Genomic DNA, 17,231 nt, shown 5'->3' on the forward strand with positions numbered 1-17,231 from the left:
CTTTGGGTGTCCTCGAGTCCATTCCAACTCATAGTGACCCCATAGATGGAGAGACTACCTCATAGGCAGTTCCAGGTGGTCATCTTTCTGGGAGCCGATCACCAGCTCTGTCTCACTGGTGGACTTGAACCGACAACTTTTGGGTGACCAGAAAGGCCTTAACTGTAGCACCACCAGGGCTCCTTTAACCTGTCAGGAGACCTTTGTAAACTTCCCGCTGTTGCCCAGAGTCCCTACCCGGATGCTTTGGGCTACCCCGAGGATGGAGAAGATCAAGTCCATTCCCTGGAACCACTAATTGTCCAGGAGGGAAACTTGGACGAATGGCCATTTAATTAGGCGGAATTAAATGAACCAGCCCTATTTCAGAGACATCTGCTCCCCCCAGACTAGACTATTAGAATCATGTCCTGTGTCTATCAGTCAGTTAGAGTTTCCCTGGCTGATCTTCCCCGAGGGGACTGACACGCTGGTTTGCTGTCCTTGGTTTTGAAAGGGAGACATCAGACAGCGAGACGGCAGGAGGCTTGGGTTCTTTTTCCTTTCCTTGGAGCCAAGTTCCCCTGTGTCCAGAGCCTTCTCCCTGGATCGGAGTTGGGGATCTTTGGAAAGGAATGCACTTCTTTTAGGTCATGGGGTTCCTATTTAGGGCACAATCGAAATATCTCATTGAGGAGCCAAAAGGCTTTGGAACATCAGCCTATTAATCTTTTAAAGCGGGGATGGAAATCCATGCCATCTTGTCGCTCTGCTTGTCTGCTCATCTGGGAAGACTGCTGCACTGAACATGCCATGCAGCGATGGATCCACAATACACTGTCCCACACATCGCAAAGCGTGACATCCAGCAGGGTGTTTGGGGACATCGTCATAGCGAGGCACCTGCTATAAGTCACTCACAACTATCGGATTGGCCGCTTTGCAAGCCTATCTTCTCCAGAGTTCATTGTACAATTTTGTGAAGGTTAAAAATAAATAAATAAATAAATAAGAAGCAGCTGGTTAAGCTCTCCTTCTTTATTTGGATAGGTGATTGATAATACCTGTACGGTTGTCCATGAGACAGATGAGGCTTTTTGTTCCTGTAACTCTCAGACACTCGCACGGGCAGTCCTACCCTGTCCCACAGGGTCACCGTGAGACAGAATCAACTCAATGGCAGTGAGTTTTGTGTACGTTTACCCACAGAGAAGGGTCGAAGCGGCATTTCATAGACCAAGTGCCTGGATAAAACAGGCGTTATTCCAAAAAGGGCATTTCTGAGCTACTTGAGTGGGTTCTATGGCGACCAGGTGGTGTTTCTAAATGGAGATGCTTAATTTCTCTGCCTGATTAGAAACTTTATAATTTCCCATTCATTTCTCGATGTTTAAATGGGGACATATTTGTTCTGGTGCCTTCATGGATTCATCCAATTAAAGACATTAATTTACATGGGTGAAACAGAAAGCCAAATAAGTGCATCTCTATCCAGTATGACACTTGACCTGTGTCAGCAGGGTACCAATGGGCAGGCATGCCTTTCTGCCTGGAGTACAGGAGTTGAGTTATAAAGAGACAGTTTCCACCACCCAGATCAGTCTGTTCCGGAGAGCAATGAAGAAACCTAGTTAAAGTAGAGATGATATTTTCTGACTGAATGCATTTTAACATTTATAACCAAACAGAAGGCTTCTTCAGTAAGCTACACACCACAGAGATGCCTGTCATCTCATTCTAGGTGGTGAGAAATAGAGCCGTCATTGAAGAAGCTCTATGGAATCGGTGGGTCAATGTGGTCACAGAGTTGACATTGAATACGGTCCAAGTGGAGGGATGGATCCCTTCACCATGGATCGCAGCACAGGGAGACAGCGATGTAGGGTGACCACAGGAGAACAGAGAAGAGGCATTGTCTAACCTGACCAAAAGACACAACTCCATGGACTAAGTTTTGAAGACTGAGTAGGAGGTACCTAGGTGAAGATAGGAAAGAACCTTCTAGAAGAACCACTCTATGCAAAAGCAGAGCAGCCTGGATATGTCTAACACATTTGGAAACGATGAATCGTTCATTATGGATAGAGCAGAGCGGCAGAGGGTGAAGGCCATAAAGGCAATTTGGAAAGGGCCGTGTTTTAAGCAGAGGCCCTGGTAGTGCAGTGATCCAGCGGGTTGGCTGCTCACCAAAAGGGTCATCTGTTTGAACCCACCAGGAGCGAAAGCTATGGCAGTCGGGTTTGGGAACGATGTTAGCCCACAGGGTTGCTATGAGTCGGAATTGATTTGAGGGCAATGGGTTTCGTTTGGGTTGGCATGGAAGGCTTCACTTTACTTTGACACTATGAGGAGGCAGTAGGTGGCATGATGGGATTTGCATTTTTATAGGAAGATGATGAGTGGAGAGTCTGGGAAAGGCCAGAACACAGGCAGGAAGATTAATTGATGTAAAACAGGAAAGAATTCAACCATGGCATGAGCAGTGCAAGGGAAAGTAATGAGGCCTTTTACGTGATTTACAGGGCAGCATCTGCAGGGGGCAGAGAATAATTGGATGGCGGCGGAGCATTCAGAACGAGCCTTCCTTTTTAAATACGTTGATTGGGCGAGTAGGGAGCCACACCCTGCATTGGGAGCTGAAAGGGAGGAAACAACTACTTGGCCACTAAAACCAGAGCAGAGTTAGTCGACGTCACTAGACGGCAGAAGACGGGCGAGACTAGAAGGATGGAACACAAGGGCAGCAGCAGGGAGGGAACAGGAGGTATGCAAAGTCAAAGCTAGATTATACACACGATGCAGTAACAGGCACTTCCCCTGCCAGGGAGTCAAGTCCGACCCACAGCGAGCGACCCTACAGGCCAGAGTAGCACTGTCCCGTGAGGTTTTTGAGGCTATAAATCTTTACAGGAGCCGAGGCCTCCTCATCTTCCTCCCACAGAGCGGGTGGTGGTTTCGAACTGCTAACCTTCTGGTTGGCAGCCCAATTTGTAACATCTTACAACACCAGGCAGGCCTCCTTAATAATTACTAACTGAGACCTTGTATTGAACATCTGCTCTGGACTCAATGCCATGCTAAGTGTTTTGCATACTTTACATCTCAGTCTCATATCAACCCCCACAGAGTAGGAATTCTCTATCTTCATTTTACTATAAGGGGGGAAAAATCAAAAGATTTGATGTATTTTTCCCAGTCATCCAGTACCAAGATTAGAAATAGTTTTTGGATGCTAAAGGATGTGGCTTTTTCCATCCATAAGGACTTTACAGAATCTACCTGGGTGGGAGGATGTACACATGAGTTAAGACTGCTCGCCACCCACCCTCCTCTTTAGTACACGATCTTCAACATGCTGAAACGATGCACTCACGAACTTGTTATTCCCACTGTGACATCACCCAGCTGGGGAAACATAGCTTCATCTTATCATGTTTCCTTTATGTCTTATTTGGTTCTGGTTTTCATTCGCTCCTTCTACCATCAAATATCTTAGTGAGAAAGGGGGAGGGGAATGAACCCATTTTACAGGCCCGTGGAGCTTATTAGAAGTGAAAATTCTCCTACTGCAGCACAAACTCACTGAAGCAAGAAACTCAGGGCTGAGGAGGGCAGCAATCTGCATTTTAGCAAGCCCTCCAGTTTTGATTCTGATACCCACTGAGGTTTGAGAACTCATGGGAACTAGGGAGGGAGGTCAAAGTTTGGAACGTGATAGGCGATGTGGGCAGGGATGCGATCTCCATCAGGGTGAACCCAGGTGCCGGGCTGAGCGTCTCGTGACAAAAAGAGCTGCTACTAAGGATGGTGCATAGGGACACTTTGAGCAAGTACAACGTCTTAAATTCCTTTTGATGCCAACTCTCATTCTACATGCGCATTTGAGCATTGAGACCCATTCGATCTATCGTCTTACTCTGCAGAGCGCATAAACAGAGGAGCACAGATTCCAAACTCCCCCAAAATGGATGCATCAGGTTTCAGAGAAATCCAAAGATTTCCCACTCGAAGATCATCAGTCATCACAACAGAATCACACTCAGACAACCTTTGCCCCTTTCCCCCACCTTTCAAATTACAAGAAGGTGATGCAAACTTTGGGTACAAAGTGAAGGCAGTGTTCATCCCGTGTATTATTATCAGGAGGCAATGACAAGGGCAGGAAGGGCTTTGGAATGGGCCAACGCACCTGCATCCCACATGCAAACATGTTCCTAGCGTAGGAGAGCCTCTTCCCTGGAGGCCCAGCCATCGCCAGCACTGTGATAAAGTCGCTACCTTCATTTCATGCTCTCCAGTGGGAGAAGGAGTTTGTGTCGAAAGCAATATCCAGCCCAAAGATGCTCTAATAACGTCCAGGGCTGGAAGCAAGGGGTTTTAGAACCCACACTCTCTGCTACTGAGTTAATTCTGACTCCTATATGGCCGGGTAGAGCTGGACTCCCTACGGTGTTTCATGGCTGTGATATCGTGGAAACAGAGTGCTAGAATTTTCTTCCGAGGTGCCTCCAAGGAGACAAACTGCCAACCTTTGAGGTCTTCAGCCAGCACTTAATCAGTTGCGCCACACAAGGACTATTCTCCTAGAATGGGCTCAAAACAAACTGAAACAAAGCTCAGCTCCACCCCCTGCACCCCTCCCCCCCCCACATCCTGCCGGGCGGGGAGAAGTCCCAGCAAGACAGAGAGAGCCATTTTCATCTTTGCTTCTTTTGAGGCTACCCCGAAACGGGCGACTTTGAGACGCGCACGGCGGCCGGTTTTCCCATGTGACAAAGGCCCACCTCCCCCAGCTTGTAGCTCCTTGTCATTGCTGGGTGGCACAAGCCCACAGACCAAACACACATTGTCGGGGCAGAGCATGCGACTCACCTGCTCATGAACTTGTACCGGCGGGGCAGGTAATAGATTTTTCTCCTGGAAGAACAGCAAAAATGAAGCCAGTCGAGAAGAAAACCCATCGTCAGTAACAGTTTGAACTAGCAAGGAAGGAAAGGAGATTGAAGATAGAAGCCTGTAAGAGGTGAAGAAGGAAAAACTAGAAAGAGATTAACAGTGAGAAATGTAGTGGGAACGCAGGGCATCGCTTCTGAGGCCCGAGATCGCATGGCAGTGCGCCCATTGAGAGCACCTTGGTGCCACGTGACCCTCGTTCACGTCTGGTGGCGTCTCGCCTACAAACCATGTGGACAGTGATGAGTTGTAGCAACTGGTGCTTGCGGGGATTCTGGGGAGGCCAGCTCTTCTTCAGGGACACGCAGACATGGATGAGGCTGGCAACCCGCACAAGGTAACGGGCTAGCTACTACCTTAACTGATATTTACAGAGCACTGTAAGTTCTCAAAAGCACACTCGTCAAGCTGGGTAGAAGGCAGTGGGTATTTAAATAGCTATTTTGTTTATAACCTGAATAAGAAGGACCATAGTCTGCATTGAGATCCAGCTGTAAATAATCACACTGGTGCCGGCAGCTTAAGCAAGGGCCCTGGTGAGAAGGGACAGAAAGAGGAGGGTGGGCGGAGACCCAGGAGAGACATGACTTAGAGCAGACTGGATCAGTATTTGTCATGGTGCTGCATATCTTCAATTTTTAAAAATACTGAAAATTCAAATTGGCAATTAGCTGGAATGGAGAGCACCTGTGTTAGAGGCTTTATTGAAATGCTATCTCCATTTCCAGCTTCGGGCTTCAACGAACGGCATGGCCGACAAACTGATGCGGCTTCTATGTCTCCCGAATGGCTACTGAGCTGCCGTCTCACTTGTAGAAAGCAGAAAGTGTACACCCTTCAACAGACTTCGCAGGCTTGTGCAAATTTAAAAGCCTCTATCCGCGGAGAGCTAGTTATCAAGATGCAGCTTTTACTCAAATTTCCAGCAGTAACAGCAACCTGCTCCTCAATTTCCTTTTAAACACTGCAGGGATGATAAACAAATATATAACTCGTAAATAAATAGATAATAAATAAACGGAGAGTAAACCTGCGATTCCAAAGTGCTGTCTCTAGTAAATAACAAGTAGGGTAAGATTTTGGAGATAAGATTTAAGATTTTGCCAAACAGATGCTTGGATATATATATATATATATTTTATTGATACAGTGGGAGGCTCCTCCTTTGGACATGCGCATTGCTCCTTGGGGCTAAGTGACAAATGTGAGCAAGGTGATAGCACACATTTTAAATGCATCAGGTTGCAATAAGTAAAGCTATGCGTAGCTAAAAATCGCATCCATATTAATGAGGCCAATTAGTGTCACACATTAACGATAAGCTCTCCTGAAGCTGCTGTCCTGCAGGAATCTTACAAGGAGATTATTACTAGGTTAATACAGCTTTCGTTTTTGTTTCTTGTGCTCCAACAGCAGCGAAACAAAACCCAGCACATTGACTTCTACTCAGTTCTGACTCCTCGTAGCACTGGAGGGCAGAGTGGAACTGCCCCATGGGGCTTCCAGGTCTGTAATCTTTCAGGAAGCACTGGCACATCGTTCATTTGAGGAGTGGCTGGTGTATTCGAACTGCCAACCTTTCAGTTAGCAGCTGAGCACTTAATTCTGGCACTACCAGGTCTTCTCAATGCTTTGGAAGTCAACCCACTAACACTGGCTGGAGGTAGCCCGTCACTGTGATGTAATGGGCTTACACCGTGCCTATCCATGGTGTGGCTGAGTCCTTCCAGGTATGAAGGGAATTGGAACTGTATTAAGACTCCATACTTTGGGTTGTTTGCTAGAGAAGTATGCTCTCATGGCAGAAAGTTTTGTGACATTTCTATTGCAATAATGATCAATTTTAGTAAGTATCTATCAAATTTAGTAATTCACTACCTAACTTTTATCAAAAGAGAGACTCTGGCTGTGTTGGCTCTATCTATCTAAGTCTACATTGTGATAGTTTCCCTTGGGTTCTACTGTATCATATAGTTAACAATGTACTATAATTCATTATACTTAATTCCTATTATATTGTAATCTGATTCATTTAGACTTTATATCATTCGAAATGACTAGCTATAATTAATTTGGATTATATTATCACAATTTATAGGAGCCCTGGTGGCATAGCAGATTGGGCTGGTAACCGAAAGGTCGGCAGTTCGAAACCACCAGCCATTGTACAAGAAAGAGAAGACTTTTTATTTTTGTAAAGAGTTACAGTCTCAAAAACCCACAGTGGTAGTTCTACACGGTCCTCTCGGGTCATTATGAGTCGCCATCAATTCAATGACAGTGAGAGTTTGAGTATCACAATGTTAAATACAAACCCAAATGGATATTTCTTTCTTTTGTAGTAGTTTTACATGTGTGTAGTCTTTGAAGTCTCAGATTTCTCTTAACATTTGAACTACAAAAATAACATCATAATATCAGAAACTATTTTGAGAAGTTTGCCTTGAGGTACACAGATGCAGGAAATCCTAGTCTCAATTTTTGCTTGGCGTTAGGGCATAAAGGCCAATAAACAAGGAAAATAAGACATCAGGGAGACAAATTATAGGCCTCTGAATGGAACTCACCCTACTCTCAAAGCGTCCTCAGCGCTTCTCTCTGTAAATGTAGTGGGTTCTTTTGTCTCTATACCTTCCCTTGCTCATTAAGAGCTAAATATTAGAAATGGCGGAGCAGTTTGCCTGGCTCCCATCATTGAACTTGCTCTTACAAGCAAACAATGGCAAATGAAAATGATTCTATCCCCTTTTCCCTTTGGAAATGTCCTGGGTTATTAAATTGTCCTCCTTCTTGTAAGAAATTCCATTGGAGCCCCTCTCACTACTTGGCATTTTATAATTTCAGCTTTAACCCTCTATTGTATATTGAGCAAATGACTATCCCCTGTTCTTCCGCCGTGGGGAAAATCAGAATATTCGTCTAAAGGAAAGGTAAACGAATCATCTTGAATCACTACGCAGATCACATAAAGGGTTTCCTCTTCCCCTTGGAATACATATCAGTGTTTCTGCTTGCACATATTTAGGGATTTTTTTGGTTAAAGTTTAAAAATAGGTCACATTTTCATAAAAGTTCTTGCACTTCTTCCTATAGAAGGGGGATTTCACTGTTGTTCTGTCCCCCGCTCCACCCCCACCCCCACACACTGAATGCTGGTCTTGGAAGGGGTTGGCAAGAAGGAACATATTTTCTTGGACCCCGAGACCTGTAGTCTGGCTGTTCACAGCTAAAAAATGGCCCCCAGTGGACATGAAAGTTCCACTTGGAAAATGCTTCTTGCTTGTGGGCACTTGAAATATCTACCTGCTAAGGATCGGATTAGCTAGACATTTTTCACACAAACGCCATGAAATCATTATTGGCCACGAAGGCATCTTTGCATTTTCTAAATACTGGGATGTTTTTTCCCCTAATAGCTTGCCAGCTTGCCTTTCAGCTTCATTGGTTCTGAGGGAGGAGAGTGCATTAGGTGTGCAGGGAAGCAGCAGAGAGTGGGGAGAAAGACATCCACACCTACCTGAAAGGCATTCTTACATTCATTTGTTCTGCATATCTTCCAAGGACTTCCCATGGGGCATGTAACTTCACAAAGATAATGTCACTATTTATTACAGAGGACTGAAACAGAAAAAAGAAACTGCGTTGAAAAGCATGTCCACGTCTGCTATGGTCTAAATTGAGTTGGCACTTAGAGCACACGAACTTTTATCTCACTGAAGATTTAAATTGAGTTGTTTTACTATTTACACAAAAATTCAACTGGGTGCCCCAGCTGGGGGGATACATTTATGCTATGTTTAATGAGGACATATCACAGCAGGCTGGGTGCTAGACCTAATCATTTCTGAGTGGTGCCTTCTAAAAAGAGCACAAAAGACACACACACACACACACACACACACACACACACACACACACACAGGTGTCATATGAGAAATGCTTACAAGTAAAGAGACAATGGATTTCAGACACCAAACCGAGGCCCTCAGAAGGAACTGGCTCTGCAGAGACCATGCTTCAGAACGGTGAGAAAATAAAGTTCTGCTCTTTAAAGTCACCCACGTGTGGTGTTTGTTTTGTTGTTGCTGTTACTACAGCACTGGGTAGGAAACTGGGATATTCAGCAATCAGCCAGACCCTTCACCAAACAAACGCATCACGGTGTGCCAGGCACTGAAGACCCAGCTGTGAGCCAGACAGATAGAAACGCAATGTATACCCTTAAACATGTTTTAAAGGAGACACAGGTGAAACAAGTTAAAGGGAGGGATCAATTCAGAGTGTGGCAAGTGTTCTAAGAGCAGCACGATGCCTGGAGAGACGAGTTCTAGGGCGAGGGGCACAGAGTACTTTGGAGAAGAGACGAGGAGACGTTTCTCCGTGGAGATGGGAGCTACGGAAGAGAGGAAGAGAAGGATGGAGCTACATTAAGGGTAGGGGATAAGTGCCCAGTATGTGTGAGACGTGGCCGGTGGAGGAGCCTGGCTAAGAGCACACGAGAGACTGAATGGGCATAGCTCTTTTCAGACCACAGTAAGGCAAACGGACGCGACTTGAGGAACACCGGGGAGCCATCCTGGCTTATGTAAGCGTTCCCAGTTCCCGCTAGCTGCAGAGCACAGGCAGAAATGATGTCCTACCCATTCAGCCAGAGAGAAGGAATGTCCTGGAACAGCTCCGGGCACGGAGGAAGCATGCAACCGTGAACAGGGTGAAAGTGCCAGGTGAGTGCCGCAGGAAAGCAGAGAGATGGACAGATGTTCTTTGTATTTTGCTTAATCATTGTATTGGGGGCTCTTACAGATCTTATAACAATCCATCATTCAATTGTATCAAGTACATATGTCATCATCATCATTTCCCCAAACATTTTCTACGTCAGCCCTTGGTATTAGCTCCTCTGTTTATCCCTCTGACTCCCTACCTTCATGAATCCTTGATCAATTATATATCATTATTTCATATTTTACACCCTCCATTGTCTCCCTTCATCCTCATTTCTATTATTCATCCCTTTGGGAGTGGGTTATATATCCAACCTTGTGATCAGTTCCCCTTTCTACCCCTCCCCCACACCCTCTACCTACCCTCATGGTCTCGCTACTCCCACACTGTTCCTGCGGAGTTTATCTGGACAGACGTTCTTATAGTAATTCTAGCCAAACCTCTGTTTCCTTTTTCTTTTAAAAATCAGTGCACAACTAGACAGTGAAGTAAAACTAGAATTTCACACTCTGATCTCCACCAAATGGGTTTTGTCCATGACTCTTCTCACGAGGGCATGGAAAGCCAGTTCGCCCACTGCCATCAAGTCAATTCTACTTCATATCATCCCTACAGGACAGAGTAGAACGGTGCCATAGGCTTCCAGGAATGCCGGTCTTTAAGGGAGCAGGCAGCCTCCTAATTCCCTCTGTGGAGTACTGCTGGTTGGTGGGTTTGAACTGTCCATCATGAGGTTAGCAGCCCAATGCTTAACCCAGAGATCTTTAAAATCCAATTAAGAAAACTTAATTGGCTGTATAAAACTTTTACCAAAAACACAACAAAAATATTTTTATTAATGTGGCAGGCGGGGGCGGAGGGCAAGATATTTCTCTAGAAGGGGTCTCCCAGGAGGAAGGTGGATTGTGGTGGAAGGCAGAAAGAAAGGCGAGAAAACAGAGAGCCAGGCCCTTTTATATGAGCGAAGTTGCCGATAATCTCTCGTATGTTTCTCATACAGAGTCCCTCTGCTTCTAACTTGGAAGACTGCACACCCCATGCATTGAAAAGCAAGGGGGCGTCTTTTCTAAAGCACCAAAAATGCTCGATGGGTAAGAAGCAGGATCATGTCACACGATAAGAAATCAGTGCGTGGCTGATATACTTAGTGGTAAACTGAAAGGCTGGTGGTTGAAGTCCACCCAGAGCCTTCCTGGAGAGAAAGGGGTGCCCCTCTCCTTCCAAACACAGCCACTGAAAACCCTTTGGATGGCAGTTCTCTTCGAACGCAGGTGGGGGTCTCCCAGAGTTGGAATGAACTTGATCGTCACTGGACTATTGCAGTGCAGGGAAAATGAGCACTCCCCATGGGTCCCATCCGTGGCCTCCCCACACACCCACTCTCCTATGCCAGACAGAGTGCCAGAGCTGACCACCCAGAAAACGGTCCACTAGGCTGTTTCAAGGAAGCGATTGTGGGTGAGCCGTGGAGGGGCCTTCCCCTGGAGCCTGCAGCCAGCACAGCTGCTCAGGTCCTGCCTTGCTGACCCCCACTCCCTTTCAAAACAAACAAACAAAAAACACTGTAATCCGGTCCATCCCTACAGTTATAAATCCCTTGCTTGCTAGGAGGGGGCAGTGCCCGTCCAACCCTGACCCTCTCAGCGTTACCCAAGGTGACAAGCGGTACTGCTGCTCAGTAAGTGACCTTTCCCTGCGGAATAAAGTCCATGTCTCCCAGAGTGACTCCTGTCTGTCTGTTTGGGCGGGGGCGGGGTCTATGGAGTGGGAGGGGTCTAGGCACCCAGTAACTGGGAAGGATGGGCATCTCCTCTCCTCACAGGGTCTCCACTAGCCACTGCTCTTTGATCTTCCTGAGAGTGGAAGAGAAAGAGAGAGAAGTGGAGCGGGACAGGAAGATAATTTGGGGATTCTCCATGGAATGACTGCGATTGGTCATTTTAGCGGCGAGCATCTCTTGGAAGAAAGGTCATTATGTAGCGCCCTCACGAAGGGAAGAAACATCAAAGAAACCCATTCAAACATTCCTCAGAGGGCACGTGATCAATGCCCCAGTGCTGTGGGTGAAAAGCCAACCCATTATCTGAACACGTGCAGCGTCTCTTACTGTTCTGATGGGACGTTCTCCACATTGTCTGCAGGAAATCTCGGCTGTTTTCATCCATTCAGGATAACACCAAACTGTATCTTATAATATTACTGTATTACCACAATGCAGTACTTATAGTAACAACAATATTTATAATAACAAACTGTATCTTATAATTAGTATCTTCAATAATACTAATAAAGTCACCGCTTTATGTTGGTCACGTGGTTTGAAATCTTCAAAGCATTTTGTGCACATTAGCTAATGAATTCTCACACACGGGCTGTGAGAGGATTTCCCAGAGGAAGAGAGAGAAAGAGCGAGAGGTCAAGTGATTCACTCACAGTCCAATCGACGGAGAGCCTGTCACCAGCCGAGCCGACTCCAGGGCTGCATCCGTGAACTCCCTTATCAATTTCATCTAATCAACTGGGGTGTAAATAAACCAATGGCTTCGCTTAAGGTACATATATAGACATATCAGCTACCACGACCACCCTATTGCTTTTTTCTAGTAAACTAATCGTCAAGAAGGAATTCATATTTTATGAAACAGAGCAAGAAAAACCCAGAGGCATTCTTTACTGAAGAAGAGAATTAAGACACCAGTGAACTGAGAGTTAAAGTAAGGCTATTTATTATAAGGTGGATCATCTTGAGAAAAACGTCCCCTGAGCTCCCGCGATGAAGAATGTCTGTTCCTGAGTCATTGTTGTGTGTGTGCGCGCCCGTCCCTTTTGTACACTTAAGCGAAAAGATTTAGCATCGGAGGCTTATTATCCATATTAAATTTCTGAGGGAGGCACTGAGAAGGTCTGACCTACTGCTTGCTACAGAAACATTTTGAACTTCAGCCCTGAAAAAGAAATGTGAAACAGATGACGGCTAATTACATGGCCCATGTATCACTCTTTTCTCTGCCGCCCAATGATTATGCTACTGTTTCTAAATAGGGGGTTCCTCATTATTAAGTATTCCATTCCACATACATCCAGGGGAAGACAAATGCAAACGATGCCTCTGAAACAGAGTCGTTTCATTATGGCAATAAAAATCCCTTAGGCTGGAGTCTTGGGGAGAAGAAAAATGACCATCTGGAGGTATTTGGAAGAATATTCTTAAAAGAATGATTGGAGGCATTAACAAGTAGCATGGAAATTCCCGGGAGTAGTAGTAGGTAAGGTTTACAGAACACATTCCTTCTTTCTTTCCTTCATTCCTCAAGAATATAATGGTCGACACCTTCCCTCTCCGTGCACCTACGTATGACACGGTTTCATGAAGGGAGGCTAGATATGACAGTAGTAAGGCAAAAGAAGATGGCATGCCATTAAGTGATCCAAGCAAGCCATCTCTCAGAGGTGTGTCTGTGCCTGTACATACACACTGTTCACAACCTCTAGCACTATTTGCCGAAGAGGAACCATTTTACAAGTGGGGAAGAGAGAAATGACAAACCCAGTGTTAGCTTTCAGATGCCCGTGAGAAGATGCCATGTGGGTTTTTGGTAACCACATGATAGAAGTAGCCCGGAGCTTAGGCAAACCGCCTGGGCTAGAGATGCACGGTACGGAAGCTAGGCTGGGATGCTGAAAGTGCTGGAAGTCCTGGGATTGGTTGAGGTCCCTCCAGAGAAAGTATAGACATGGACCCATTGGTAGCTGGGCCACAGAACTGAGTTAGCAATTCGGACGTCAAACTGCGTGGATTCATATCCTACCTCTACCTCTTGCCAGCTCTGTGATCCTGTGTCCAAGTTTGCTTGATGGCAAAATGAAAAATGATAGCAATACCAACTTCAGTGGATTGTATTACATACTATAATACATGGAAGGTGCTCACAGAACATTTAGAAATATGTTATCATCATTTGGAGGCCAGGACACCTCAGACTGGTGGTTATGGAAAGAACACAGCACTCTATCTCATGTAAATTACAACCTGGGAAGGAGACAAATCAGGAACCAGTGGCTGAGGAGGGTTTCCCACGTCTTTAACAACAAGGTCACTTAGAAGAATTCTTGAGATCCAAGCCCTCCCTTCCCATCTCCTGTCTCCTCAAGGTCCTCCGAATCTAGATGTTCCTCTGTAGATGTTCATCCATTCAATATGAAGAGGTTATTACGTGCCAGATCTGTCAAGGAAGCAGCGGTCAAAAAGATCAAATGATGCATTGTATTGGGCAAATCTGCCGCAAAAGGCCTCCTTAGAGATGTAAAAAGTAAAGAGGTCACTTTGATTATTAAAATGTACCTGGCCCACCCCATGCTTTCTTTAATCACCTCAAAGACATGCAAAGCAGAACAAAAGCAGAAAACAGAAGGATTGAGGCACTTGAAGTGTAGTGTTGGAGAAGAATTTTGAACATACTGTGGATGGCCTGAAGATTGAAAAAATCAATCACAGAAGAAATACAACTGAACGCTCCTGAGAAGTAAGCATGGACCTCTATAAATGTCCGTGGCCTCCTGGCTCTTTCCTCTATTTCCTTTTACTTTCCTCTTGTCTCACTATCATGCTCAGTGTTCATTTAGGTTTCAGTAATTCCTCTCGGTTACATTGCCCTTAAGCAAGCCCTACCAGACCTCCTACACTCTCCTCACCATCAATTTTGGATTGCTGGTTGTTCCCTTGTCCCTGGGTTTGTTAACATCCACTTCCTTCCCCCCCCCCACATCCCCCCCTCCACCTCCTCTTCCATGTTCTCCTGGAACCATCAGTCCTGTTGTTTTCTCCTCCAGATTGTTTATCCCAACCAATCTTATCTAGATAGATCTGCAGTGATAACAATATGTGCAAAAAACAAGAGAGAGAGAAACAAAGCCACAAAAGAAATCAAAACAACAAATATTTCAAGGTCTGTTTGTTGACCTTTAGGGGTGTTTTCCAGTCAAGGCTGATGGGGTGCCACGCCCTGGCCCAAAGTCTACTTTTGGTATTCCCTGGGGACTTCGTTGCTCTGCAACCCTTGTTATTCCGTTGCACGCCCTTAGTGTTTTGCCTCGGTGTGGTGAGGTCAGATCTGGTGCAATTCCTGTACTGTCTCCAGTGTTGTCCCCCATAGAGCTATGGGTTAGTGAGGGATGCCATGTCTCATAGTGAGGCTGGCCCTATGGTCTTCTCTGTGCATTGGCTACTCTGAGCAGGGATATCGTCCTCAAGGGTCGGTGGGCCAAGATGTGCTCCACTCTCTCTTCCTATACCTTCATTTGCTCCCATGTGCTCTGATCAGACATATCCCTCTCCCTGAGCTGTAGCTTCAATGCTGTCCTCTGAAGCAAATTCTTCTCTGTGTGTGGGGGGGAGGGGTCAGGCATGTACATATGCAAATATGATTAACACTGGGTCTCTACTTAAGTCCTTCAATGAAAGAACACTTTGTTCTATTAAACTGGCATTCCATGATGCTGCTCATTCACCTTCCAAACACGATCACTGAAGACAAAGCAGGGGCATAAGCAAATGTGGTGAAGAAAGCTGATGGTACCCAGCTATCAAAAGATACAGCCTCTGGGGTCTTAAAGTCTTGAAGATAAACAAGTGGCCATCTAGCTGATAAGCAAAAAATCTCACATGGAAGAAACACACCAGTCTGTGTGATCACAAGGTGTCAAAAAATCATATCATTGTGAATGAGGGGGAGTGTGGCGTGGAGACCCAAAGCCCATGTGTAGGCAACTAGACATCCCCTTACATAAGGGTCAAGGGGAGGAGATGAGATAGTCAGGGTGTAATATAGCACCAATAATCATACACCTTACCTCTAGTTCTTTAATGCTACCTGCCCCCACACTGTCATGATCTCAGTTCTACCTTACAAATCCGGCTAGACCAGAGGACCTACACTGGTACAGATAAGAACTGGAAACAAAAGAATCCAGGACAGATAAACCCCTCAGGACCAATAATGAGAGTGGCGATACCAGGAGGGTAAGGGGAAGGTGGGGTAGAAGGGGGGAACTGATCACAAGGATCTACATATAACCCTCTCCCTTGGGAATGGACAACAGAAAAGTGGGTGAGGGGCAGCGTCAGACAGTGTAGGACATGACAAAATAATAATTTATAAATTATTGAAGGTTTGTGAGGGAGGTGGTGTGGGGAAGGAAGGGAAAATGAGGAGCTGATACCAAGGGCTCAAGAGGAAAGAAAATATTTTGAGAATGATGATGGCAATAATGTACAAATGTGATTGACACAATGGACACATTGTGGTAAGAGTTACATGAGCCCCCAATAAAATGATTTAAAAAGAAAGAAATAAAGAAAAAAGAAGGAAGCATGGAGACACTTCATTTGACTGTAAACAAATGCTGAGTGAAGACTATTCACTGGAAGAGGGAATCAGGTTTGGTATACCAGAGTGCCAATGAAAACAAGGGAACCCCTCATTTCAATGGATTGGCCTAAGAGTCAAACTATGGGCTCCAACGTAAGAAAGATCGTGAAGATGGTCCCTGGCTCTGGGAATGCTCACTGTGATACACAGGCACCAAGGCTCAGGATAAACTCCCTGGCAATTGGTAAACAATGTTAAAAACAACAATCTATGATCCAAAAAACCAGAACCAAACTCACTGCTGTCTAACTCCTATTGGCCCTACAGGACAGGGTAGGACTGTCCCTGTAGGTTTTCGAGACTAACTCTTTACAGGAGTAAAAAGCCTCTTCTTTCTCCCATGGAATAGCTGCTGGTTTCGAACTGTAGACCTTGGGGTTAGCAACCCAATGTGTAACTAATATCAGGTTCTCAATATTCCTTGAGAAATAATACTTAAAATCCAGTGAAAGAAACATAATTAACAACAAATAAACGTGTAATTTTAAAAATGTGGGAGATGATGCTGGGAAAAAGAAGAACTTGGGGCATCTACTGTAGACTGGCTGGACAATCTCTCAAGACGCGACATTTAATCTGAGATCTGAAAGACGTTCCATGGGAAGAGTCAAGTGAAATGAACTCCCAGCAGAAAGGACAGTCAATACGACTGTACTTACTGAAAGGTCTAGATGCTTGGAGAGGGTGAGTTGGAGAGGGTGACCTGAAGTCGGATAAGAAGGCTGAGGCCAGATCATGAAGGGCAGGTATAGAATGTTCAGAGGTTTGGATTTTATTCTCAAAGGCCCGTGGAAATCATAAATGCATTACAAGCAAGAGAACGATGGGATCGTGCTCTTTGGAGAATGGCCCAGAGCAACCACAGGAGTGGGAAGTCCGACAGGAAAAGGAACTGTCGTAGGCCAAAGGAGACAAGATCGTCTGGAATCAAGGTGTTAGTGGCTGAGAAGGAAAAAAACGGACAGCCTTCAGATCTCGTTCAAAATAGATTTGAAAACACTCACTATTGATCAAATAAGAGAAGTCAGAAAGAGAATCCAGTGTCTAAAATGATAGCCAGGTTCTTATTATCTGGACAGAGGGTAATAGAACATATTGAGTTGAAGGATGGGGGAAGGGCAGGTTCAGGAGAAGGCAGTGGACTAC

At 45.3% G+C, this 17,231-nt stretch overlaps 1 protein-coding gene across 1 annotated transcript in view; it reads right to left on the reverse strand.

Moving 5' to 3' along the window:
- ANO4 (anoctamin 4) overlaps window positions 1-17,231 on the reverse strand; it is a 454,720-nt gene that overhangs the window by 136,094 nt on the left and 301,395 nt on the right. The window contains exons 8-9 of the mRNA XM_075553208.1: window positions 8,450-8,550; window positions 4,852-4,896 (exon numbers count right to left, since the gene is read on the reverse strand). Of these exons, the coding sequence (XP_075409323.1) occupies window positions 4,852-4,896; window positions 8,450-8,550 (146 nt within the window). The remainder of the gene's footprint in view (window positions 1-4,851; window positions 4,897-8,449; window positions 8,551-17,231) is intronic.

This window comes from Tenrec ecaudatus, chromosome 6, assembly GCF_050624435.1.
Source record: "Tenrec ecaudatus isolate mTenEca1 chromosome 6, mTenEca1.hap1, whole genome shotgun sequence".
Classification (NCBI taxonomy): Eukaryota; Metazoa; Chordata; class Mammalia; order Afrosoricida; family Tenrecidae; genus Tenrec; species Tenrec ecaudatus.